Source organism: Phyllostomus discolor, chromosome 1 (genome assembly GCF_004126475.2).
Source record: "Phyllostomus discolor isolate MPI-MPIP mPhyDis1 chromosome 1, mPhyDis1.pri.v3, whole genome shotgun sequence".
Taxonomy (NCBI): domain Eukaryota; kingdom Metazoa; phylum Chordata; class Mammalia; order Chiroptera; family Phyllostomidae; genus Phyllostomus; species Phyllostomus discolor.
In genome coordinates this window covers 165766286-165793707 of record NC_040903.2, presented here as the reverse complement: position 1 = coordinate 165793707, position 27422 = coordinate 165766286, and the positions used below count along the sequence as shown (strand labels likewise).

At 35.5% G+C, this 27422-nt stretch overlaps 1 protein-coding gene across 1 annotated transcript in view; it reads right to left on the bottom strand.

Moving 5' to 3' along the window:
- Window positions 1–3268: 3268 nt before the first annotated feature.
- UNC13C (unc-13 homolog C) overlaps window positions 3269–27422 on the bottom strand; it is a 469738-nt gene continuing 445584 nt past the window's right edge. The window contains 3 exon segments of the mRNA XM_028506783.2: window positions 3269–5122; window positions 7779–7938; window positions 9418–9510. Coding sequence (XP_028362584.1) covers window positions 4837–5122; window positions 7779–7938; window positions 9418–9510 — 539 coding nt within the window. The 3' untranslated portion in view covers window positions 3269–4836.

The following is a 27422-nucleotide window of genomic DNA, read 5'->3' as shown; positions in this document are numbered from 1 at the left end:
TTCTGGTATACCATTGGTCTTTGCAATGGAGCCTCATAGTTCTCATAGAGTTCTTTATTTTTTCACCTCTCAATTCTCTCTCTTCTTCCATGTGTATCATTTCAAGATTTCTACCTTTAATTTCACTAATTGTCTTCTTCCTTGTTTGGTCTATTTCTTAAAGTCTTTAGTTCACTTCACTTATTGTGTTCTTCAGCTCTAGAATGTTTGTTTCTTTTTTTAGTTTTAATTTCTTGTAAAGTGGTCTTTTTTTTTCATTGATTTTATGCCTAAGCTCGCTGACTTTGAGTTTTCTTGTATCTCATTGATTTTTTTCAGAACTGCAATCTTGAGTTTTTGTTATTTAAATCATAATCTTCCATATCTTTGGGTTTATTTTTTGAAGATTTTTCATTTGCTTTTTGAACTACTTTGTTACTTTGGTTGTCCATGGCACTTGATGTATTATTTCTCTGTTTGGGCATTCAAGGGATTGAAAATTTTTTAAGTACTTGCTGTCTTTAATTGTTCAGTGGGTTGGTTAGTAGAGGTCTTTCTTTGTTTTGCAGTAGATGGTGCTATAGTATAAATCTTTGTTTACCTGCACTACTGGGACTTTTGGAATCTTGTAGGGGGGGGGCGTGGTATTGCTTATGATGTGGAAAATGACCTATATTCCCTGACGAGGTGGGTATTTTCTCTATGGCCTAGTCACCTGAGTCTTAGGGCACCACCCTCTTGGTGGGGTGTGATAGGCAAGGGGATCATGGTTTGTGAGTTCCTGCCGTTGTTTTCCTGTAACCAGAAGCTTCCAGCTGTGCTGTGCTATCTAGGTGTCCCAGCTGCCTCTACCCTGCTCTTCCCTGATGGGTGAGAAAGGAGTGGGTAAGTGGGGGAATGATGGTTCATGTGTCTATGGCTTTGTTTTTTCCACTGGGTTTAGCTTCAATGAGTATAGGCCACTTAGGCTGAAATGTTGCTTATGCTGTTTTGTGACCTCCCTCCATTACTGCCAGGTCTGCTGAAGCCAGGTGGACTCTGGGATGGTGAGGGGGGATGGATTCACGTGTCTGCAGCTTTGTTTTTTTTTCCCAGGTGATGGCAGCTGCTCGATCCTAGCCACTACCCTTTGCACTGCTTCTCTGCCCCTATCCCTGGGCTCAGCCTGAATGTGTACCAGCCACACAGGCCAGAATGCTGCCTCTTCCCCTTTGATCTTTCCAGGGGGATTGTAACCTAGACCTTCCACTGCTACCATGACCACTGGGGCATGTTAGTGCCAGACTGTGTCTGTGGCTCCTGCCTCTGTCCTTCCCCTGTCCTGCCTGCTCTGCTTACTCTGATACAGCCAACTTCATATGCACCAACCTTTGCACCAACCTTTCAGACTTGGTCGTGTGTTACACATGGAATCCTTTGTTGAATTATTGTTGTCCAAATTGTAACTTTGAAGGAAGAGACCACATTGTTTTCTCACGACACCATGATGCTGATGTCCTTTTTCATGAGCAGTTTTGTTTCTAAACTCTTAGGAAGAACCAACACTAGAGGGACATAACATCCTTGGGTTGTAATTTTTTTTAGTCCTGAGGGTTTAGAAGGGTGGGAGACAGAGGATTGTTATGCAGCCAACCTGTTTATACCTGGTTTACCAGCACTTTCACAGTGCTGGGAGTTCTTGCCAACTTCTAAGGTGAAAGCCATGATTATCTGGACCCAGGGAGGAGGCCAGTGATGCTGCTAAACATCCTATGATGAATGGGGTGGATTCCCACAACAAAGAAATATTCTGCTATAAAGGTAATGATTTCATTATTTACTTCTGTTTGATGTCATCATCATTGCAATGTGTGCTATTTATTACAGCCAAAACATGTTTTCTTTAGCTTTTGGCTCTCACAGTTTGTGGATGCAATGTGTATTTAATTTTGTTAATGGCTTTGATAAGAAATTGTTCAAAATAGTATGTGGATTTTTGAATCAACTTTTTAACATTTTTGCCAATTTTATGAGAGATATATTTTGAATTTTTATTTCCATTGAGATCTCTAAATATATTTATTGTCATTAGTTTTTAATTTTTGTGAATTGCTTTTCCCTGTGTGTCCAATAATTCTGCCCAGTGGTAATGGGGAAATAGGATACCATTCAAAGATACTTCCTGATTTCTGTATAATTATAATTATTTTTAATTATTTGAGTACAAAAATTAAAGATACTATATTAGTCCATTAAAGTACTAGTCTAATCATATCTTTATATAATTTAGAGAAATTAAAAGGAGAAACTAAAGCTCACTTCAAATGTTGTTTTAAAAGACCCAATGAAAAACAGTAAGTTAGAATTGTCATTTATAAATGTGCCTCATTTAAGGGAAATTAAAAATATGGATTATCCTAGAAATAGGTTAATCGGAGCAGGTTATGATGGGGACATCTGATTACTTATCTTAAATAATCATTCATTAGGATTTCTTCAAATAGTAAATGTCTCACTATGGCTTTAAATACTTCATTTTACCCATATTTGATTTTTACTTGTTTCTTTAAGGGCCTCTAGTGGGAGGTTCATCTGTAGATGAATAACAGGGCTTTGTCTTTCAGCATTGTCTCTAGAATAAAGTGCCCAACACTTTAATGGAGCCCATAGCTGACAGAGATTTCTGTGAGCCTCAGAGTGATTACTACTTAGAGTCTGTAAACACAGCAGGCTTTACTCTGGAGGCAACAGAAGTACTTGTCTGGGGAGAAAAGATGTAGAATTTGTAACTACTCCAATGTTAGTACCTATACTTCGTGATATTCATAATTAGACTTAATTCATACTATCATTAGATATATATTTTTTACAAAAAAGAGAATAAATAGAGATAATTAAATACCAGACAAAATCCTTAGCTTAACATTTTTAAGTGATCACGGCAAATCCAAAATGTCATTTATTGAAGTGTATCATGTTTATGACATTTATGTGCTACTAAAGAGCTCATCAGTGTTCTGTAGAGTCATTATGACATAAATCTAGAGTGAATCCTTTACTAAAATAATGAAACATTTTGTAATGTTGCTTGTTTATATGTTGAATGTTGAGTTTTCTCATTAGGCTCAACTGTATTCAGAGACTTACTGTAAGATACATCAGTTCTTATTTTCAGTGTCATTGATTGGTAATATGTAGCTCTTCCCATGAATACAACTCCTGGAAATTTTTTTTCAAATTTTAATTAGCTATTAGAATCAAACAATGTAAAGATTGTTCTAGCCAGTAAAACACAACAAACACACAAGGAAACACCTGGAATTTTTATTCCTAAATAATGAAATGATGTTGCATAAATTAAATTAGATGGCAGAAAATACAATATGGTGTTGCATGTGTTCAATATACATCCATTTTTTAATGCATATGCCAGAGGATCACATTGTACTATGCATTTGGATAATTCATTAACAAAGCAATTGCCTAACAATTTAACATGAATTACTGGATTTCACTGGTCTGTGTTTTCACACCAGTAGTAGAATGGTTTTGAGAATCATGATATTAATTTTTGTTTTTAACATACCAGACCAGTTTGTTTGCAAAACACAGTCATTGTAACTAGTTTGTATTTCTGCTTGTTTATGTTGTCCACTAACAATTATGAGCATACATTTCAAGGAATTGTTCCACAGCCAAGTATTTAGATAGACTCTAAAAAGTCAAACCATAAAATACAGAAAATGCAAATATTCACAAACTATTTCATATTCAAAATCCAACCTGGTTATGCACCACGCTGCATTTCCTATTTCATTGGATGCATCTTGGTCTTATAAATAATGAATTACAAAATTGTAAGCAATTTCTTCAGACTTTGTTTTACAATTCTCATTAAATAGATGAAGACATGACTTTTTGCTCCAGTGCATTATATAGTAATGCTGTAGTCAGTACAAATCACTGAATATTTTTAAAAGAAAAAAGTATTTAGCTAATTATAGCACTAAGTAATTAAGCAGTTAATTAAGTAACTGTCAGAGGGAAAACACTCAAAGTATAGTTAGTTACTTATCATAGGTACTTAAAAAAAATCCTTCCATTGCATGACTTTCTAAAGAATAAAGTTTGACAAAGCCAAGACATAATGCTGGATGGAAAATGCATCAAGTTACCTTTTCAACAAATGTGATGTGACCTTGGCAGTTTTGAAGAACAAAGTTTTGTCAATATATCAAACATTGTTAACAAACTCTGTTTAGCCTTGCTTTGTATAAGTTTGCTTTAATAGCATTTCTTCACAGTGTTATTTCAGAAAGGTTGGAAACTGGTCAGCATAAAATATTTCCCACCTTTTCTATTTTAATTTGTATGCGAAACTCTTCACAATATATCTGCAACTATAAAATTACAAATACTCTCTAGTGGTGACTGCATTTCTAATTATGTTAGAAAAGGGTATTTGTAAGACATCTACAATGAGGTAAGTCTAAATAAAACAATTTAACAAATCCTTTCTGATCCATGGGCAATATAAACTAATTTAACAAGTAATTGACAAACTAAAAGACTAATTGTTTTTCAGTATGCCTTATGGTTGAGAAATTACTAATGAAGTTAAATGAACATTGTAAAGGATCTTCTGAATGTTTCCCTTTACATCATGATTTTGGCACTTCATGGAACATTTATTTCCCAAAGACCATAAATGGTATAAAAGTTCAGCAGGTTTTCCACATACCTTGTAGACATTGTATGTGAGGACTGGCAAACACCGAAACGTAGTAAAATAAACATTCCCATGTATTTGCACACACATGCAGTAGTCAAACAATTATAGTTTATGAATTCTGGAGGGTGGAATCTTCGGTATTCTTTTCAAGCACTCTCTTCAGCAGATCTTGTTTCGGATTTAAGTCTTACAAATTCTTTAGCTACATCATCGTTGGTCCTCTGAGAGAGTATTCTGAGAATAGTCAAACCAGTTTCATCCATAGAAACATTTTTCAAAAGGGGATACCATGCCCCATAGCTTCCCTTTTCTGCTATGTTCTGTAGCTGAATCACCGTCATTCCGATAATTCGATCTTCTCGGGCAAAGCAGTAATCCTTAACTGAGAGATGAAGCTCATAGGCCCCTGGGTGGTTTTCATTACTTAGAATGCTGTGTGGATTAAAATGAGGAATTTTGAGGAAAAAGTTTTATTTTAGGGATCAATACAGTTCTAAAAATACTGTTAAAATGTTATAAATTGCTCAGACTAATACATTGACAAATAGTATCATTGTATTTTAATTCTGATGCATATGTTTTTTAAAATTTTACTTACATTGCCTTTACATAGATATTATGTGCAATCTAACTTTAAAACTCCTTCCTTCCCTAGACAGGAATAGGAAATCCATCTAAACGTGCTTTACTGCCTTGATGTTAAGCCTATCAATAGAATCTGGAATTAGAATATTATGTTGTACTTAATCATTGGAGGTAGGGTTTCCCCTGTGATATAGGGGTAGGGTAGGGTTGCTAGGGATCATGGGGGCTAGCTAGGGGAAGAGTATGTCTGAGAAGAATTTCTGTGCCATTTCAACATCAGTTATTATAACTTCTTTTCTTTACCTTGGGCTCCTTGGATACGCTGTTATAGGCAGGAGCATTTTCTCAGGGGAATACACTGCACAGACTATCAAATGCTATTTACAAGATGCTAAATTGGATGCAAATCTCCAGGGAAAATTAGTTCCAGCAGCGCCTGGTGCCTCAATACCAATTCTTATGGAAACCAGCTTGTCAAGTGTGGGGCTGAGGATGGCCTCTACTACTAATAACCTAAGACAACTTGTCAATGCACAACTGAGCATAATGCAGAAGGCTGAGTGGTGATATGTGGAGAATACTTCTCCCCTGTCTTTACTTTAAATTTATCCTCAGATATTCCTGACTTTCTGATAAATGCACACCTATTCCTCAGAACAAGCTTCCACAGTCCTTCCTTTTCCAAGTGACTTTTTCTAATCAAACATTTTGCAGACTCAGACTTTCATGAGCTTGGTCTTGAGTCTCCCTCTATCTGTGCCTAGATCAGCTCATCTAGATCTATGGAATTAATTACATCTGTATCTGTTTGATATTTCCTCTTGGGTGCCCAATACACATTTCCAAATCAATAGATTTAAAACAAAATCTTTGATCTCTGTATCTCTACTCCCCCATCTCAGTAAATCAGTATCTATCCAAATGATACTGCCCCCAAACCTAGGGAGCATCCTTGATTTCTTTCAGTGTAGATAATTCCCATTTGCCCCAGCTGAATCTACTCTCCTTGCAAGGACTACAGTAGAGTTTCTCTGTGTTCTGGCTTCCAGTAAGGTCAGAGTCTTTGATGGCTCCTTGCCTGTGTGGCTGCCTCAAGTAGGCTGTTTCCCTCCATGGAAGGGTACTGCTCCTTTGAGGTGGCCAAATGCACATGAAGTTTTTACTCCCCAAATCTTAGTAACAGCTCATTCTCTCCTTCCTCAGGTGTGGCAGGAGCAACAGCCTGGCTACTACTGGCCCCAGATTATATCGCTATTTCTTGTAGTCCCTCTACTCTCACATCTTTGAAAATTCCTTTGTAAATAGGTCCGTCTTGAAATATCCTACATTGAATGTTCTTGGGAACCTAATTATATACTCTTTCTTTCATGTTCTACCTCCAGTCCGCTGCAAGTTCTATAGAATCTACTTCCAACACATATCCAGAGTCTTTCTACTACTTACTTTTATTTCTCTATTTCCCTCTAGTCAGTCACCATTACCTCTTACCTGGATTATTGCAGTAGCCTTCTAACCTACCTTTACATATTTGGCCTGACCTCCCTGTAAGTATTTCCCTCTATAGCAAGCAGGCATTTAAGGATGTAAATCGAATTGTTCATTTCCTTATCTGAAAATCCTTAAAGGTCTTCTATTGGACTGAGAATGGAACCTGGTCTCCTTTACCCTGTCTGCAAAGCCCTGTACCCTGACCACCTCTTCAAATTCAGTTCATCTTACTCTCTTGACCATTATATATTTCTTAAATGTTACCGGGCAGGCTCCTACTGTAGGGTCTCCTTGCACTAGCAATTTTGCTTGGTTTGAAATGTTCTCAACACCCTTCCCTGCATGACTTTTTTTAAAAAATTTTTTCAGGCTCCTCTTTCAAAGTCACATGCTCAGAGAGGCTTCCATGAACACCCAATCTAAGTAGCCAAATAATCATCAGTCTACTACACTGCCTTGCTTTAATTCTCTGCATAATGCTATCATGATACATTTTTGTTTTGTTTGGAATTATGTTTATAATATGTTCCTCATCTTTAGAAAATAACTTCCATAACAGCTGAGAAATCCTATTCCAAAGGGTCCAGCAGAAGGAATGCTTGCTTAAGTGTGGTTGGTAGAGTAATTACATCGGTGTAATAATTTATAGTTTTAATTTGAACATTTCACCTAAAATGTCATAGGGTGTGCTTGAGTATAATATTGTTATGTTATGGAATTACATATTTATGATTTTGTAATAAAAAAGGGATGTTATTTGTGCCAGACCCTTTATATCTTTAATGCTTATAACAATGACTGACACATGGTAGACACTGAACAGATACTGAGTGAATAGAAGAAAAACATAGCTTATTTCATCTGCCCAAGATCAGTGATGAACAAGGACACTTAAACATATACATTTTGCTTTCCTTAGAAAATCCCAGTGCCATTCCTACCCTGAATCCCTCAGTAAGTTTAGTTTCACAATAGCTATTGGCTGGTTGGATAAATGAGTTGGGTCATGACTTACAAATGGAACGTTTCATTGTACTTGGGTGACCAGGTGTTGCTTTTTGTCTTTGTGCCTTGTTTTCTCTTCTTGTCTCCAAGGTTGGGCCCCAGCATGCAAACTTCCACGAAGGGGCGGAACATTGCAGTGGTCTGCCAGTTTAGGTTATTAATAGCCATCACTAAAAACCAAAAAGAGAAGGGACACAAAGGGTTAGCAAATGACTGTGGAATCTTTGCCTCTCTCTGGTCTTTAGAATAAATATTTATTTAAAAAAATGATGTACGAAGGCATAACTTGCATTTGCTAGTGTCCTAACCCCAATGACAAGAAAATATGCTTGAAGAAAAACAATGAACTCTCTGTAGTGCACACTCGATAGGGCCATTAGCCCTTAGCTGTGTGGCATTGGAGTGGCAAAAAGTCAGCTGTAATTGAAATGACATTTGTCATTAACAAAAATTATCATTCCTTTTATATAGGTAAACACATGTTTCTCATATTAAAATTATGATTATGTTCACCATGAAATATTTAGAAAATATACAGAAAATAAATTTAAAATTTATAATTTTAATATTTAATATACTATTTTGTTGTATATGCTTTCAATATTTAATTTGAATAATAAAAATATTAAAGAATATTTACTTTATATAAAGAATGGGACCATAATATATCACAGTCTTCTAAGTAGCTGTATTTTCTAAGTTCATCATGGATAGTTTTATAATTCACTATATATTTTCCAACTGCAAATATTCCACTATATGGATATTTCATCCTATACTGAACCAATCCCCTATTGTTAAACACAGTTGTTTCCTAATTTCAGGCATCATAAATAATTCTTAAATGTATCTTTTCATATGTATACTTTGCTCATGCCTTAATGAAGATATCCTTAAGCAATTGTCTTATAACTAAAATTGCTAATGCAAAAGTTTCATAAAACTTTGGGCATTTGCTATATGGTGACAAAATACTTTAGGATACTGACATGTATAGGCATGCACATTTACCTGTATGCTTACCTATATTGCTCAAAATCTATTATAGACTATAGCAGTATTATTTTTATGACACAAAGGTGTGTAATGTGATTTAAAAATATATTAAAAGGCCATGGTTTTGATTAAAGTAAATATTATTTAAAATGACTAAACCTTTAATATAAAAACAGAGTATGGTTCTGTTGAGCAAAACATTGACCATTAAACTTCATCTTTGAAATGACCCCTGCATTCAGTTGTTGGAAATCACATAGTCACACAGAAAAAGAAGAAGGTAGATTATGTGACTATTTAGAACACAATGACTTAACATTTAAAATTTGATTGACAAGTTATAGAGCCAACCATAGCACTAATATTCAATATATATCATAGCATTAATCACAGAGAAAATACTCAATATATAGTTTTGAAATGTAATCACCAATGCATTTAAACCATTTAGATATGTCAAATTATATAGGTTATCTTTGCAATTTATTTGTTTTTAAATAAAATCTGGTTCAGGAAGAAATTACTAACCATGCCCTAAAATAATTTAATATACATATTTAAAAATGGATCTAAGAAAAAATTACATTTTAATATTATTTTTGCAGAAATTGAAGTCTAATGAGCTGTTGGATCTATCTGGACCCGAAGTATACCTTTCACAGTGACTTTATGCTCTCCAGTTCCTGGGGTGGTGGTGATGTCCACGTGGACAGATATCTGACCCACTGAATCTTTGGAGGAACGACCTGAAAATAAGCAGAAGTTTACTGCCCAAACTTTCAGACTACTTAGTAATGGACATGTACGTTCTCTGCATGAGGGACTTTAAAGTGTCCCTTCCTGGAAATAAGTGGTTCTTTTCACTAACAGCACATAATAGATATTGACAAATGTTCACTAAATTAAATTTGCTGTACAGGTTTGAGAGTTGGATACAATCCTATTTTGCCCATTGATTTAAAATTTCATATGGTCTTCAGAAACTGTGTTATTATTGTTAAAAGAACTTGCAGTTGCCTTTCTAGGCACTTAATAAAGCTCTATCCATTGCTTATGTACAAAGATTCATCATTGCCTATCATTCCTTTGTCAAGAGCTTTGCTATGATGTGCCATAGCAGAGCACTGTGGGCATGAAGAAGGCTCTCTAGAGCACCTATCCTCATGAAGTACACAGTAGGCCAGGAGAGACCAACATATAAACATATTGCTGTAATACAGTATGATAATTCCATGATATATTTATAAGGTCTACTGATGGCATAAAAAGTAGTCATTTCTACCCTGGTAAAAGTTAATCTTGTAAAGCATGTTGTATTGGAAAGTACCTATGATTTGGGGTCAGATAAACTTGAATCAAAATTATAGTTATGTTATAAGCCACTTAGTGAAAGACAATTACCATATGATCTCACTTATAAGTGGAATCAAATGAACAAAATAAGCTAAAAAGCAAAAAGTAGAATCAGAGTCATAGGAACATGGAACAGACTGACAGATGTAAGAGGGGAGGAGGGACTGTTAGAAGGAAGTGAAGGGATTAGTCAAGGAACAGTATATGTATCAGTATATGCATGACCCATGGACACGAGCTATGGTGCCTGAGGTAGTGGGGGTTGGGCTGGGTGGAGGGGGCAAAGGGAGAAAATTGGGACAACGGTAATAGCAGAAACAATGAAATATTGAAAAAAAAAACATTTAAAAACACCTTTCACATTAAAAACAAACAAACAAAGAAAACCCCAAACAAATCATAGTTATGCCACTGCTGATTCTGTGATAAGAATTTGCTGTTCTCAAGTCTCCATGTTCTCACTTGTAAAGTAAGGAAAATAACACCAATCCCTTAGTGTTTGTTTATACATAAATAAATAAACATACACACATATGTACCAATGTATCATCTATGAACATACACATTTTTCCCACAATCAGAAGAACATTAACTATCCTTTACCTTACCTTAGTTTTTTACCTAAAAATATATTATAAAGATCATTCCATTTCAGTATATATAAAGATCTCCCTCATTCTTTAACATAGCCTGGAATATCACAGTACTGACTACAAAGTAAATGTTCAATGAGTATTTGCTTAAAAATAAATTACTGATCTTTTTACAAGTACTTAAAACAGTAAAATATTTAAAACATTTAAAATAACATCTGGCCTTTATTCCATTATATGACTATACAGTAATTTAATCATACTTCAGTTGTTTCCAATCTCTTGCTATTATGAATGAACTATAATGAAAAATTAGTTTTATATTTACACATTTATCTATAGTATAATTTCTAGAAGTAAAATTTGTCAGTTTGGAATTTTAATTTTGCCTGAAAGAGATTTTAACAATTATACTTTTATATGCAACATATGACATTAACAAGAGTCATACTTTTCAAAAATAAATGGCTAATGACAAAATCTGAAAACAGAAGGTTCCAAGAGACTTTTCATTTTTAACCTCAGAGGATCACTGGATTTGGGCCTGAACCTCTCAGTAGGATCTGCTGAGAAGAGCCAGTTCACTACAAAGACCCCTCTCCCTCCACCCCAGCCACTGGACAGTACAATAATTGAAAGATAGAAAGTGGTCACTCTGAGCATCAATGAAGGGGCTATTCTTTGCACCTGAGGAAGGGAAGAGGGGAAATGTTTCCTTTTTTTGAGGTGAAGAGAACTCCAAAAGAAATACTCCTACACTCTGGAAGTGCCAGCAAAACGGGCATTTCATTTTTGAATTAGCCACTTACTTAGACAATATGACCTGAGCATGGCCAAGTGGGGACAACTAGCCACAGAGTGTGCTGGGACTGCCTCCTAAAATTTATGACTGCTGAGAAGTGTGGGGGATGATTTCTAAATGGGCTTGAAGGGCCAGAGGTGGGTTTTGTGACAACATGGATATATCTGGAGAGTGTTATGCTAAGTGAAATAAGTTAGGCAATGCAAGACAAATACCATATGATCTCACCTATAAATGGAACCTAATCAACAGAACAAGCAAGCAAGCAAAATATAACCAGAGACAATGCAATTAAGAACGCATTGACAGTAACCAGAAGGAGGTGGGAGGGGATAATTGGGGGATAAGAGGAAAGGATTTTCAGGAACAACTATAAAGGACATGTGGACAAAACCAAGGGGGGTGAGGTCAGGGGAAGGAGGTGTGGATGGCTGGGGTTGGCAGGGGGGATGGAGACAACTGTACTGGAACGACAATACAAAAATTGAAAAATTAAATAAAAATTTTAAAAAAAGTGCCAGAAGTGGGGACAAGAGACGGAAGATGTGATCATGGACTGTGGTCTTGTCAGGCATTGTGACAGATGGGGCAAAGAGGCAGGCACCTCAGAGACGTGGAGCATGCCAGCACCAGCTGAAGTGCAGCAGGAATAAGTGGCCAAGTGCTGAGCCTTGGAAGAGTCCATTGATGTTCCAAGTTGCCATTTGGAAATGAGTCGCAGACTAGAAGCTTTACAAGCTTCTACTTCCCCCAAAGACAATAAACTGGAAGAGCCTTAACAATACCCAATGACCCTTAAATAATGCCACTAATGGTCACCACTGACAATTACATGAAGAGTCATTTGTCTTTTTCCTCTCTTTTCTTCCTTCTCAACACCAGGGAAACCTCCACCAGAAGGAACAGGAAAAGTTCACATGAGAGAAGCCCATGACCTCTTCTTCCTCCTCCTCCTCCTACTGCTTACACTCACCATTTTGCCTGCTTATGGAAAGAGAAGGGCCCTGTGCATCCAGGAAGTGCTTACAGATTTAATGTTAACAGGATGAAATTTTAAAAACTGGAATAACTTTCTATAGTGCAAGCCACTAATCTGGTGTGGGCCTGGATAGTGGTATCAGTGAGGGAGGAGTCTGGGCAGCAGAAAGTGGGTTCCTGGCTAGGTGACAGTGTCTCTTCTGGTCTAGTAGCTTTTGCTTTCCCTCACTGCTGTTGCTTAAGGGAGGCTGTTCACTATTCCTTCTGTCTTTTTTTCTAACCTCTCTATTCCTTTGAATATGTTTCTTGTTAAATCCTTATCAAAAAACCTTAATTCGAGTGTTGCCATTTGGTTTCTGCTGGGACATGGGACATCTATGATTTGCTTATAACTTGAATGGAAATGCTTCTAGAATTTTCCCAATGCTCATAGGTTTTGTGAAACAATCCGTCGTTTGAGGGGAAGTATAAAATATAGATACTACTTCTATCACTATAGATTTCAGAAAGGAGAACATGCTTAAGGAGGCTCTTGAGAATTGAGTTAGAATTCATGTTTTAAACAAAGGATGCAGAAGAAACAGCTGGGGCACACGTGTGGATGCATAAAATAGAATACTGAAAACTGCACGTACTTCAGTGTGGATGGAGCATAGATGAGGGAGTAGCAAAGAGAAAACCTTAGAGATAGTGATGGTACCTTGAATATCATTTAAAAATCTCTAGGCATTATCCTAGTGCTGCTGAGAAGTCTCTTAAGTTTTTGGCAATGAGTGGCATAGTCACATTTATTTTTAGGAAAAAAATCCTTTCATTTGTCTAAAATATGGGTTGCTCCACTCTGTTCCAGGAAGCCTAATATTTGCATCTCATTATACCATGAATCAATTCCTAAAATCCAGCCCTTTACTAGGATGCTTCTGATTACCTGTTACTTCATCTGCATTGCTGGTCCATGCTGTTGTCTTTAGCCTGATTCTTCAAAACTTATTTCATATTTTCACTAAGACAAACCACACATTCAGAAGCTTCTTTGTCCATTAGCCTATGAAGCCTTGTCCAAATACCTTTTATTTTACGAAATTCTATACATAATCTGCAATTATGTTCTTGATTTCCTCAATATTACTCAATATAGTATAAAAACCCTAGCAATGGAATTGAACTGCTTTGTTTATGAATATGGTCTCAGTCACTTATTAAGAGATAATTAAAACTCTGAACTTTCATTTCTTTATTGTTACAGCACCTACCTGGTAGCATTGTGGTGGGAATAAAAATAGATACTTTTTAAAAATGTAGAATATTTTGTGCCTTCCTATATAACAGCTGTTATAAAGCATATTTAATAGCTGTCTAGCAAATGGATCCAAGTTTATTATAATAAATTATTAATAACAGAATGTTTCAAAGTTATTAAATCCCTTCAATATTCATGTGTAATGCCCACATATAAAAAGTATTTAAAAATCTATGGATGTTGTGGTTATCTAGATCAAAGACTGTGATTAGAAAACCCTGGAGTGACTGGAGTTTTTCCTAACAAATTCAAAATTCCTACTTTCTTCCCCAAGACTCTCCTAGTCCAATAGAATAGTGATGGCAGATTTTTAGAGCTCTCAACTATTTAAAAGGAAAAACTGTTTCCCTCCCTTAAAAACTTTCATTAACCAATAATCTGGTAAAATGACTTTTCTCAATTAATAAAGGTCTCTGTTTATTTGTTTCATTATTTCTGAAGTCACAGTTTATGAGAAAAGGCTTCTCAGCATCCCTGAAAATGCATCCAGTTTGCATAATTGCCTCTGGTGTTATACTAAGATTCAGAAACTGCTTAGTGTCTGGGTTTGTAGTTTAAACTTTCATGGATGATTTGAATGTATTATTACAAGCACCAGTGTAGCGATAGCTGGTTTCTGCTAGTGTAAACATTAAAAAATGATGGTCAAGCTAGTTCTTTATATACTTTTAAATGAGAAAAGCCTTCCAGCAAAGCACACACCTGTTGTCATTTCTTCAGCCGAGTTTCTAATCGTTAAGGCAACTTAAAGGCTTTAGCTGTGTTGTTATAGAATTTGAGAGATTTCTATGGCAGAAAATATGACATTCTAATTGGGAAAATATGTGAGTTTCTGTTTGGTGTCAGTTATGGAGAAAAAAAATCTTATGTTGTTTTAAACAACTAACTGCTAAAGGAATGTGCCTAAAACCTTTTAGAAGGTCCTCTTTAAATGCACAGATACAAGTTTTCTCTCCCCTTTCACAAAATGCTTCTTTGTAGTCTTCCACTTCTACATCCTGTGTGTGTTTTCTAAAGAGATATGGACAGAGTTTCTAAAGAGTTGCACTGTGAAGGAAAAAAAAAACATTAAAAATTGCACTGATGTGCTCAGCAGTGTCTGAACACTCTGGTGAAACCTGCTGAGTGGAAACATTTACTAGACTCTCAAAATGCACATCTTTTCTAACACAAAACGTGAAATTCACTGCCCAATCAAGTCAAACATAGTCTCGAGAACTGACTGCTTAGTGTGGCATACCCTAAAAATGTGGAATTAGGAAAGTAATAGAGTAGAAACAACTAGTTTCAAAGGGTTTATCATTATTGCACTTACTGCTTAATAGCCATGCTATTTATAATTATCCCTTTAGAATGCCAGGTTTGTGCTTTTGTGGCTTGGAGTTTATACCACCCCCTAGCACCATGCTATGCCTTATTTTGCATTTAATTATACAGATTGTTTCTTCCTCACTACATTCCATAAAAGCAGGAAACCTCTCTTAATATCAATAATCCACACTTCTTATCACTAGTTCATACAATAAACTTGTAATATTCTTTTGACATATATTGAATGCCCAATTTATATTTATTGATTGATTATATATGCAGGCAGTCCTCACTTTGCATGGTGCTGTTATGCCTGTATTCCAGTTCCCACAGTTTAGTTCAGTAATGCCTGCCTCCCAGTCAGATGTTCAAATTTCAGTTATCATGGTACATTAAATGTCTATCATCACAAAAAGTAAACACTTTGCTGCTAGTATTTTAGTCCACAAATCACTATGTAGATGGCAGAGATGCATCATCAGTCACCAATCACATCACTTCTTTCAAAGTCTGTTGGTGATTGGTCACTGCATCTGTTCAGTTCACATACAACAGAGGATAAAAGGGCCACATTAAGGTGCATAGGAAAGGCAGAGAAAAAAACTAAACAAAAACCCATGCCAAACCACCAAACAAAAACAAACAAACAAACAAAACCCCAGAACTTCCTACTTCCTGAGGAGCAAGGTGTCCCCTACATCAGGCACTCCAAACCTCTGGGCTTGCACTAGAAAGACAAGTCCCCCAAACATCTGACCCTAAAGACAAACAGGCCAATGGAACTTACCTCCAGGAGAACCATAGGACTGTAGAAAACAGATTCTCCTCTTCAAGGGCTCACACACAAACTCATTTACCTGGGACTCAGCACAAAAGCAACAGTTTGAAAAGAACCTAGATCATAGGTGAAAAAGATTTATTTGCTAACCTTAAAGCTTCTTCCAGAAGGACAGAAATCTTTTGAGGCTCTTTCTAAGGATGTAGGTGTTGGCGGGAGCCATTTCTACCAAGTAGCCCTACTCCAAGGAACTCTACAGGGACAGTGGGAGTTCTCTGGGGTCTCAGGGGGAGGTGAGCACCATTGATTACATCTTCTTCCACCTCAATAGGCTGGGTGGGAGCTCTATCCAGGTGTGCTGTCCTACCTGCAGGGCTACTGCAGCATGTGCTTGGACACATGCCTCAGCCAATTTTGACCTGAAGAAAGAGAGCAGGCAGGGTCAACAGGGCATAAAGTACTATACAGACTTGGCCTGCCCATCTGCTTCTCTGGCTTGGTAGGCCAGTTCTCCAGGTGCTTAAAGCACCCATTTGGCTTCTATTGGGCCTGCCTAAACCAGACTACATAGAACTTACTTACATATAAGGCTCTTCCAAAACTGGAAGAGAGAGCTCTTTGTCTAACTAATATAAACAAACATAGAAAGTCAAACCAAATGAAAAGACAGAAGACTATCTCTCAAGTGAAGGAAGAAAAATCCTCAGGGGGAAAAAAACAACTAAGGAATTGGAAATAAGCAATTTTCCTGATAAAGAATTCAAAGAATCAGTTATAAGAATATTTAAGAAACTTGAGAATAGAATACAGAAATTTAGGGATAACTTCAAGAAAGAGTTAGAAAGTACAAGAAAGAAACAAGCAGACTTGAAGAATAAAATAACTGAAATGAAAAATGCATTAGAAGGAATCAAAAGTAGATTAACTAACATAGAAAAACAGATTAAACTTGGGATACAGACTAGTGGAAATCAACTTATTAGAGCAGCAAAAATAAAAAAAAGTATAATAAAGAAGGGGGAATGGTTAAAGGACCTGTGGTATAAGATCAAGCACTCAAACATTTGTATTATAAGACTATCAGAAGTACAGGAAAGAGGGAAAGGAATGGAAATTTTATTCAATAAAATAATGGCAGGAAACTTTTTTAACCTGGGAAAGGAAACAGACGTCTAGGTCCAGGAAACACAGAGTGCTCCAAACAAGATGACCCTGAAGACACCAAGACTTCTTGTAGTTAAAATGGCAAAAGTTAAAGATAAAGAGACAATCTGGAAGAAAGTGAGAGAAAAACAAATTACATACAAAAGAAACCCTTTAATGCTATCAGCTGATTTCTCATTGACAACTTTACAGGCCTGGAACAAGTGGCAGAACACCTGTAAAAGCATAGAAGGAAAGAAATGTATGATCTAAAATAATTCACCAGAATGTTTATCATTCAGAATTAAAGGAGAAATGAAGTTTCCAAGACAAGCAAAAATTAAAAGACTTCACATCACCATTAAGCTTACAAGAAATGTAAAAAAATCTTTGTTAAGTAGAAAAGAAAAAGCCATTACCAGAAATAAGAAAACATCATAAATGGAAAAAATGTCATGGGTGAAGCCAAATATTAAGTAAATAAAGAAAATCAGACATTTAAAAAGCTACTATAAAGGTTTAAAAAAATCAAACTCAACTCAAACTACAATAATTAGGAGATATACAACACAAAAATATTTAAAATTTGACATCTATAACACAAAGCTTGGAGGGGAGAATAAAATTGTAGGCCCTGTAGAATTTATTGGAACTTAAATGTCTATCAGTATAAAATAGACTGCATAGAAAAAGAATGAAATACATAAACTTCAAAAACCTACAAATGGTATGAAAAGAACAAAGAGAAAGGAACAAAGGACTATAGAAACAACCTAAAAAAATAACGCGACAATAAGTACATACTTGTTAATAATTACTTTAAATGTAAATGGATTAAATGCTCCAATAAAAAGACATAGGGTGGCTGAATGGATTAAAAAACATGACCCACCTATATGCTGTTTACAAGAGACTCACTTCAAAGGAAAAGACATGAAATAGACTGAAAGTGAAAGAATGGGAAAAGAAATTCCATGCAAATAGAAATAAAAGAAAGCTGGTCTAGCAATACTTAGACAAAATAGACTTTAAAACAAAAGTGTAAAAAAAGACAAAAAGGCATATTAAATAATTATACAGGAGCCAACCAAGAAGAGAATATAACAATCATAATGTCTACATACCCAATATAGGTAAGTAGATAAAGCAATTATTAATGGACATAAGAGAGAAATCTACAGTAATACAATAATAATAATAAGGGATTTTTAATACCCCACTAACATCAATGGATGAGTTATCCAGACAGAAAATTAATAAATAATGGTCTTACATATCACATTATGTAGAATGGAATATTATTAAGCAATACAAAAGAATGAAATCCTGACAGTTGTTACAACATGGATGGACCTAGAAAACATTATAATAAGTGAAATAAGACAGAAAAATAAGGTATGATCTTAGTTACATGTAGAATCTAAAACATCTAAATAAATGAATTAACAAAACAAAATAGAAACAGACGCATAGACATAGAGAACAAGCTGATGGTTGCTTAGGTAAAGGGTGGGGAGAGAGAAATGGGAATTTTAAAATTTAAAAACAAAGAATACATACAATACAATTGTATTTATATCAATTTGAAGAACAGGAAAAAGCTAATCTATGGTTTTAGAGGTGAGATTAATTGTTTCTTGGAAGTACTGACTGGGAAAGGCACAGTGATTTTTTTCATAGTGTCAGGAATATATGATATAGTCATAGATGTAGATACAATAACTGAACTAAAAAATACACTGGAGGAATTTAACAGCAGGCTAAAGCCAAAGAAAAAAACTAATGATCTAGCAGACAGGAGAAACTCATCAGAGCAGAAAAAGAAATTTAAAAAGTGAAGATAGCTTAAGTGATCTATCAGTTAACATCAAATAAAATAACATTTGCATTATAGGGTTCTTAGAGGAGAAGAGAGAAAAAAGGTACAGAGATCTTATTTGAAAAAAGTAATGGCTGGATACTTCTTTAACCTGGGAAATGAAAGAGACATTCAGATCTAGGAAGCTCAGAGAATTCCAAATAAGATAAAACAAAGTGACCTACACCAAAACACATTATAATTAAAAAATTTTAAGATAAAGAGAGAATCTTAAAACAACAAGAGAAAAATAACTTGTTACATAAAAGGAAGCACCCATAAGCCTGCAACAGATTTCTTAGCAGTAACTTTGCAAGCCATCCCTGGCCAGGTGGCTCAGCTGGTTGGAGCATTGTTCCACACACCACAAAGTTGTGAGTTTGATCTCCATTCAGGGCACATATGGGAGTCAACCAATTGATGCTTCTCTCTCGTACTGATGTCTGTCTGTCTGTCTCTCTCTTCCTCTATCTCTAAAGTCAATAACTACATCCTCAGGTGAAGATTTAAAAAAAAATGAAACTGCAAGTCAGAAGTGACTAAAGTGATAAAACAAACAAAACAACTTTCTACCAAGAATGATCTATCTAGGGAGGTCAAGATTCACATTTTTTTTGCCAGTTTTAGAAATTTTTATTGAATTCAGTGGGGTGACATTGGTTAATAAAACTATACAGGTTTCAGGTGTACAAATCTATAATATGCCATCTGTATATTGTATTGTGTTTGCTCTACCCCTAGTCAAGTCTGCTTCTATCACCATTTACCCCCATTTACCCTCTTCTAACTTTCCCACCCTCCTTTTCCCTCTGGTAATCACTGTACTGCTGTCTGTGTCTATGGGTTTCTTTGTTTTGCTTAATCCCTTCACCTTCTTCAACCAGACCCCAACCTCTGTCCCCTCTTCCAGCTGTCAAACATTTAGAATTAGCGAGAGATAAAGAGTTTCCCAATCAAGCAAAAGCTAAAGATGTTTATTACCATGAACTGGCATTATAAGAAATGTTAAAGACTTCTTTAAGCTGAAAATAAAGTAAGAATTTATTATAGAGTACCTTACTAGTTAGTTAATCTAACTAGTAAGAATAAATCATATGAAAGTAAAAATCTCATTGATAAAGACACATAATAAACAATATGGAGTACTCACCTATAAAGCTACAATGATGGTGAAAAGACTAAAATAGTAAAAATAAGTATAACTATAATAATTAGTTAAGGGATACACAAAACTAAAGATGTAAAGTGTGACATCAGAAATGTAAAGTGTGGGCTGGAGGAATACAACTGCAGAGTTTTGGAGTACTTCTAAACATAATCTGCTATCAACTTGGACTAGGATATACATATATGTATATGTATATGTATATATGACCTTCATGGTAGGCAAAAGGCAAAAACCTATAAGAGTTGCACAAAAGGTAATGAGAAAGGAGCCTATATGTAACATTATAGAAAGTCATCAAACTACAAGAAAGCAAGAGAAAAAGAAAAGAACAGAGAAAAACTACAAAACAGCCAGAAAACAATGAACAAAATGGCAATAAGTGCATATCTATCAATAATTACTTTAAATGTATATGGAGTAATAATCCAATGAAAAAACATAGAGTGGCTGAATCGATAAAAAACAAAATTCATCTATATGCTGCCCACAAGAGACATCACTCACAGACTGAAAGTGAAGGGTTGTAAAAATACGTTTCATGCAAATAGGAATAAAAAGAAAAAAGACAGGGCTCAAATAAGTAAAATCAGAAATGAAAGGAACAATGACAACTGATACCAAAGAAATACAAAACATCACAAGAAACTACTATGAACAATTATAAGCCAACAAATTGGACAACCTAGAGGAAATGGATAAATTACTAGAAATATACAATCTTTCAAGACTGAATCATGAAATAAAATCTGAATAGACCAATTACTAGTAAGGAGATTGAATAAGTAACAAACCCCACCCTCCACCCCCTAAATAGCAGTGAAGCCATTTGGTCCTGGACTTTTACCAGACATTTTACCAGACATTTAAATGAGGCTTAAGACCTGTACTGCTTAAACTCTTCCCAAAAACCGAGGAGGCAATGCTTCCAACTTTATTTTGTGAGGTCAGCATTACCCTGATACAAAAATCAGACAAAGATGAAAAAAAAAAGAGAGTATATTACAGACCAATATTTCTGATGGATATATATGCAGAAATATTCAATAAAATATTAACAAATCAAATTAAATAATACATTGAGAGGTTAATATACACAATTAAGTGGGATTTATTCCAGGCATGCAAAAATAGTTACATGTCTGCAAATGATCAATGTGATACTCCACATTAAAATAATAAAGGATAGACTGTGGGAGCCAGGGATGGGGGGCAAGGGGAGAGCAGAGAAAGGGGAAGAGGAAAATTGGGATAATTGTAGTAGAACAACAATTAAAAAATTAAGGATAAAAATCATATGATCATGTTAATAGATATATAAAAAGCATTGGGTAAAATTCAGCATCCATTTATGATAAAAACTCTCAACAGAGTCTGTATAGACAGAGGATACCTCAACATAGTAAAGGCCATATAAGGTACTAAGAAGCACAAATTGGTAGTTACAAAATAGTCATGGGAAAGTAAATAAAGCATAGGAAATATAGTCAATAATATTGTAATAACTTGTGTATGGCACCAGTTGGAGTACTAGAAATATTGAGGGGAACACTATGTGAAGTGTAGGGTTGTCTGACCACTAAGCCATACACCTGAAACAAGCACATAATAAAAAAAGAGTCAACTCTTTAAAAATAAAACACATAAAAATAAATGAGTCCTTATATTAAAATAAAAAAGGCTATATAAGACAAGTCTGCTGCTAAGATCATACTTAATGGTGAAAAGCTGAAAGATTTTCCTTAAGGTCAGAAACAGAACAAGGATGCCCACTTTTATTTAACATAGAAATGTTAAATGTTTTCTTTATTTATGCAGAAAAAAGAAGTAAGAGGCACACAAATTAGGAAGTAAGAAATAAAACTGTTACTATTTTCAGATGACATAATCTATATAGAGAACCTTCAGGCTTCTACAAAAAAATCTATTAAGACTAGTGAATGAATTCAGCAAAGTGGCAGGATACAAAATTAGTATTCAGAAATTGATTGCATGTTTATATACCAATAACAAACTATCAGAAAGAGAAATGAAGAAAACATTCTACTCAATGCTGAAAAGTTTAAAGCTTTTCCCTTAAGATCAGGAACAAGACAAGGAAGCTTATTCTATCTACTTTGATCCAACATGATATTGAAAGTCCTGGAGCAATCAAGCAGTAAAAAGAAATAAGAAGCATCCAAATTGGAAAGGACAAAGTAAAGCTGTCATAGTTGTGGATGACATGATTTTATATATAGAAAACCCTAGAGGCTCCTCCAAAAAAAATTGTTAGAACTAATAAAAAAATTCAGTAAATTTGCAGAGTACGAAGTCTGTATATAAAAATTAGTCATCTTTCTACATACTAACAACAAACTCACCGAAAGAGAAATTAAGAAAACAATCTTGAGGACTTTCAGCCAAGATGGAGGTGTAGGTAGATATGCTGTGCTTCCTTGCACAACCAAAAGAAGGACAACAAATTTAAAAACAAAAAACAACCAGAACTGACAGAAAGTTGAACTGTATGGAAGTCTGACAACCAAGGAGTTAAAAAGGAAACATTCATCCAGACAGGTAGGAGGGGAGGAGATGGGCAGCCTGGTTGGAGAGGACTCAAAGCAAGGTGGTGGCTGGTGGACCAGGAAGCCCAACATTTGATGCAGATAAACCAGAAGGAACAACTGAGGAGTGAGACAGACCATGCAACCCAGGGTTCCACTGCAGGGAAATAAAGCCTCAAAACTTCTGATTGAAAAAACCTGTGAGGGTTGCGGCAGTGAGAGAAACTCCCAGCTTCACAGGAGAGTTCATTGTAGAGATCCACAGGGTCCTAGAATGTGCAGAAACCCACCCGCCCCAGGAATCAGCACCAGAAGGGCTGAATTTGCTTGTCAGTAGTGGAGGAAGAAATAAACAGTCAACCAAAACAGAATGAAGAAATAAGAATTCAAAAAAAATGAGGAGAGGCTTAGGAACCTCCAGGACAACTTTAAATATTCCAACATCCGAATCATAGGGGTACTGGAAGGGGAAGAGGAAGAGCAAGAAATTGAAAACATACTTGAAAAAATAATGAAGGAGAACTTCCCCAATCTGGCAAAGGAAATAGACTTTCAGGAAGTCCGGGCAACTCAGAGAGTCCCAAAGAAGTTGGACCCAAGGAAGCACACACCAAGACACATCATAATTATATTACCCAAGATTAAAGATAAGGAGAGAATCTTAAAAGCAGCAAGAGAAAAGTGACAGTTACCTACAAAGGAGCTCCCATAAGACTATCAGCTGATTTCTCAAAAGAAACCTTACAGACAAGAAGGGGCTGGAAAGAAGTGTTCTAAGTCATGAAAAGCAAGGACTTCCATCCGACATGACTCTATCCAGCAAAGGTATCATTTAGAATGGAAGGGCATGTAAAGTGCTTCCCAGATAAGGTCAAGTTAAAGGAGTTCATCATCACCAAGCCCTTATTATATGAAATGTTAAAGGGACTTACCTAAGAAAAAGAAGAAGATCAAAACTATGAACAGTAAAATGACAACAAACTTATGACTATTAATGATCAAAACATTAAAAAAAAACTAAGCAAACAACTAGAACAGGAGCAGAATTACAGAAATGGAGATCACATGGAGGGCTATCAGCAGGGGAGTGGCGGGGGTGGGGGAGAGGGGAAAAAGGTACAGGGAATAAGTAGCATAAATGGTAGGTAGAAAATAGACAGGGGGAGGTTAAGAATAGTATGGGAAATGGAGAAGCCAAAGAACTTATATGTATGACCCATGGACATGAACTAAGATGGGGAACGCAGAGTGGAGCAGGGTGGGGGAATGGGACAATTGTAATAGCATAATCAATAAAATATATATATTTAAAAAATCCCATTTACAATGCATCAAAGAGAATAAAATACTTAGTGATAAATTTAATCAGGTGAAAAATATGTACACTGCAAACTAAAAGACATTGATGAAAGGAACTGAAGATGAGACAAATAAATGGAAGGATATGCATTCATAAATAGGAAGAATTAATACGTAAAAATGTCAATATTACCTAAAACAGCCTACAGATTTAATACGATCCCTAACAAAATTCTAATGGCAATTTAACCAAATCAGTTCCCAAAATTAACTTCTGGTGTTCTCAAACCTCCTCCAGTTTTCAACTTCCCTGCTTCCAACCTTGTTCACACCGTTTTGCTATCCAAGCTCAAATCATTGAAAACTTTATGGAACTTTTCCTCTGCTTTATCTGTTGATCCCAACCAAAGAATAAATCTTGCCTATTACTCTTTACATAGTTAATATGACACACTCTCTACTTCAACATTCTACTCTTTTAGTTTAGGACCTTGTCATATGTGGATGTCTATGTTACATTCCAAGAGGTCACTTTGCTTTCATATACTTTTATTACATTTTATATAACTTAGCAGGACTGAGCTTCCCAAGATACAGATGCCGTGCTTACTTTTCTCCTCTTAAAGCTTGTTGCTTTGAGGGAAAATTTTAAATTCCCTAAGTAACTCTTGGCTTTAAAAATTCTGCCTCCATTAACTATAATAAAATCTCTCTCTCAGGCATTCATCAACATTCTTTTTCACTAGCTTCTTTCCATGTATTCAAATAGTCCCGCCTTCCAAGCTCTGCCATCTTTACGTGGCTTCCCCAGTCACTCCAGTCTCCCCTCTTCGCTGCCACTTGGAGCCACTTCTGTGTTCTCATTCCTACCACCCATTTTGGCACTTAATGATATTCTGCCTCATTATGCATTGCTGTGCTTTTTTTCTATTGATCCAAGTTCATTGCATCATGAGGTCACACCAACATTAAAATAGTTACAATGTTAAATTTAGAAAACAATATCCACAAATGACAAAGCTGGTGAGATAGCTAATGTAAAAAATGTCAATTGGGGACTAATTGCAACATAATCACAAGGCAGTAGCATGGAAGGTTAGAGCTCAGTCTCTAAGCCATATTGTCTGGATTTGAGTTCAGGCTCCACCACATAGTAGCTGAGTGACCTTGGGCAAGTGACTTAGTCTCTCTGTGCTTTAATTCCACCATTTGTAAGACAAGCATTATAGTAGTACCTGACTCATTTAAGTGTTATAAAGACTAAATGAGTTATAACTTGCAAGGGACTTATTTAAAGTACCTGGCACAGAGACAGTCTTTCATATTATTGTTATTGCTTATTAAAATATTAAACTCTTCATCTCCTTTGACCTATCAGTTTTTCTATGAGTCTATCATACAGAAATACTTGCATAAATACATGAAGGCATGTATAATTAAAGATGTAATGGCAACATTTTTAAGTGGTTCACGTATTAGCTATAACCTATACATTTGTCAGTAGTAAAATAGTGAGTATGTCATCATATGTTATGAAATATTATAAATCACACTAAAAGAGTGAAGAAAATCTGCATACAAGATTTGAAATGATGTGTATGAAAGATCAAATAGCCCAAAGTATGCAAATTATCCAATTTTGGAAGGGGAGAAGAATGTAAGTTTTATATGCATATGGTTGAAGGTTGGGGAGAATAAACTTGAAAGTGTACACAGTGGGGGTGGAATCAGCTGAATGTGTTAGCTTTTCCATCATACACTTTCATATCATCTGATTTGTTTTTAGTGAGCATCAATGAGTTGTTAATTAAAATGTTTAAATATACAAAAAGAACAAGAAGATTAGAGTAGGATAATACAGATTACAAGTTCAGTTCACAGATGTAAAGCCCTGTGCTTTCCCTGTCTCTGAGAATACATACTGCACTATGTGGCTGTCATTCTGACCAGGATGTTATCCATCCTGCCAAACAGAGACCATGGACAAATTGCTGAATGCAGCATGTGAGCAAGTAATTGAACAACATTGAGAGGAAACTTGGTAATGTGCACTGATGGGTAGATGGAGCAGTATCCACGGTGATCTGGTAATAGATACCTAGGTGACAGCAGAACACAGAACTGACTTCCTTAAATAATGAGTCAAGAATGCTCACCCAGCAGAATATTCTCAAGGAGCAGCTAAATGCCCCTTACAAAATTAGCTGTGTTATGGACAACAATGCAAACAGATCCAAGAAATAAATGCAATTATCAAGAGCAGGACCCGGGGTCAGAGCATATCGCAGAGAGATCATTTAATCCAAAGACTTTATTTCAGGTCAAAAACTGAAGAACTAGAGGCTAGTGTAGAAACAGTCAAATGTAATTCTCACCATCACTTTGAGGCAGCTGCTCTGCAGAGGGCAGATGTACACAAATTAACTCCTCTGCAGAAAAGGCCGCAGAGCTCAGTAATAATGTATTGCTTTGACCTTCTAATCAAGGATTGGTCTAATCTAAGGTAATTTAGCAAGAACAACATAACAAGAAAGAATGGACTGTTGTGGACAGAATGAATAACATTTGTCAGAAGAGAAACAGAGAGTAGAATGCTTTCACTTTCCAGCAGATTTGGGGAACACAGGAGATGTACTGCAAGCAGCTCTCTGCGTTTCCTTTCTTCTTTTCTTGTCTTTTTTTTGTTTATTTTGCTTATTGATCATTACACAGTACTGAATAAGACTTTGAAATTTGGAATATGTAAATACTGAGTTACTGTATAGGTTTAAAAATAAATGAAATAAACATAATTTCTTCACTTGGTTATTAATATGTTTAACTTGCCACTTTGCCAGTTGTGGGGGAAAACCCACAAAATGAGTGCTTTGCAATCCTACCTTCAGAAATGTGGAATTATATATATATATATATATATACAGGGTTCAGTGCAAATAATGCCTCTTTTTTATGACAAAATCATAAGCACATAATTCTTTAACATAGCAACATCACACCCAAGCATACCATATGACATTTTAGGTGAATGTTCAAATTAGAACTATAAATTATTACACTCATATCATTACCCTGCCAACCACATTCAAACAGATGTTACTTCTGCTGGATACTATCTACTTGAATATATTGTTTTGTAATCAGAATCATTTAGGTTGGAATCCCGGCTCTGCCATTTACTAGCTGAGGCCTGGACAATCACTTTACCATCTCTGAGACCCAACTTCTTTATCTGTGCAACTAAGAAAATCACATGTCCTTTATGATATTATGAAGTCAGAACGAGGTGACACTGGTTGCACTAACTCTCTAACACGTATCAGATCCTTATAAGTGTTAATTCCTTTCTTTATGTCCTTTTACTTTAATTTGGGTAACATGATCTATTATTTTTTGTTTAAAAACTCACTTTATACAGCAAAAACAAATATGTTATTTTAAATAAAAATATCTGAAGTACATTGATTTGTTTTTAGTTTTGATTTAATCTAAGCTTTACATTTGAGTAAGCAGAATAATTTAAATATCTGCTCAT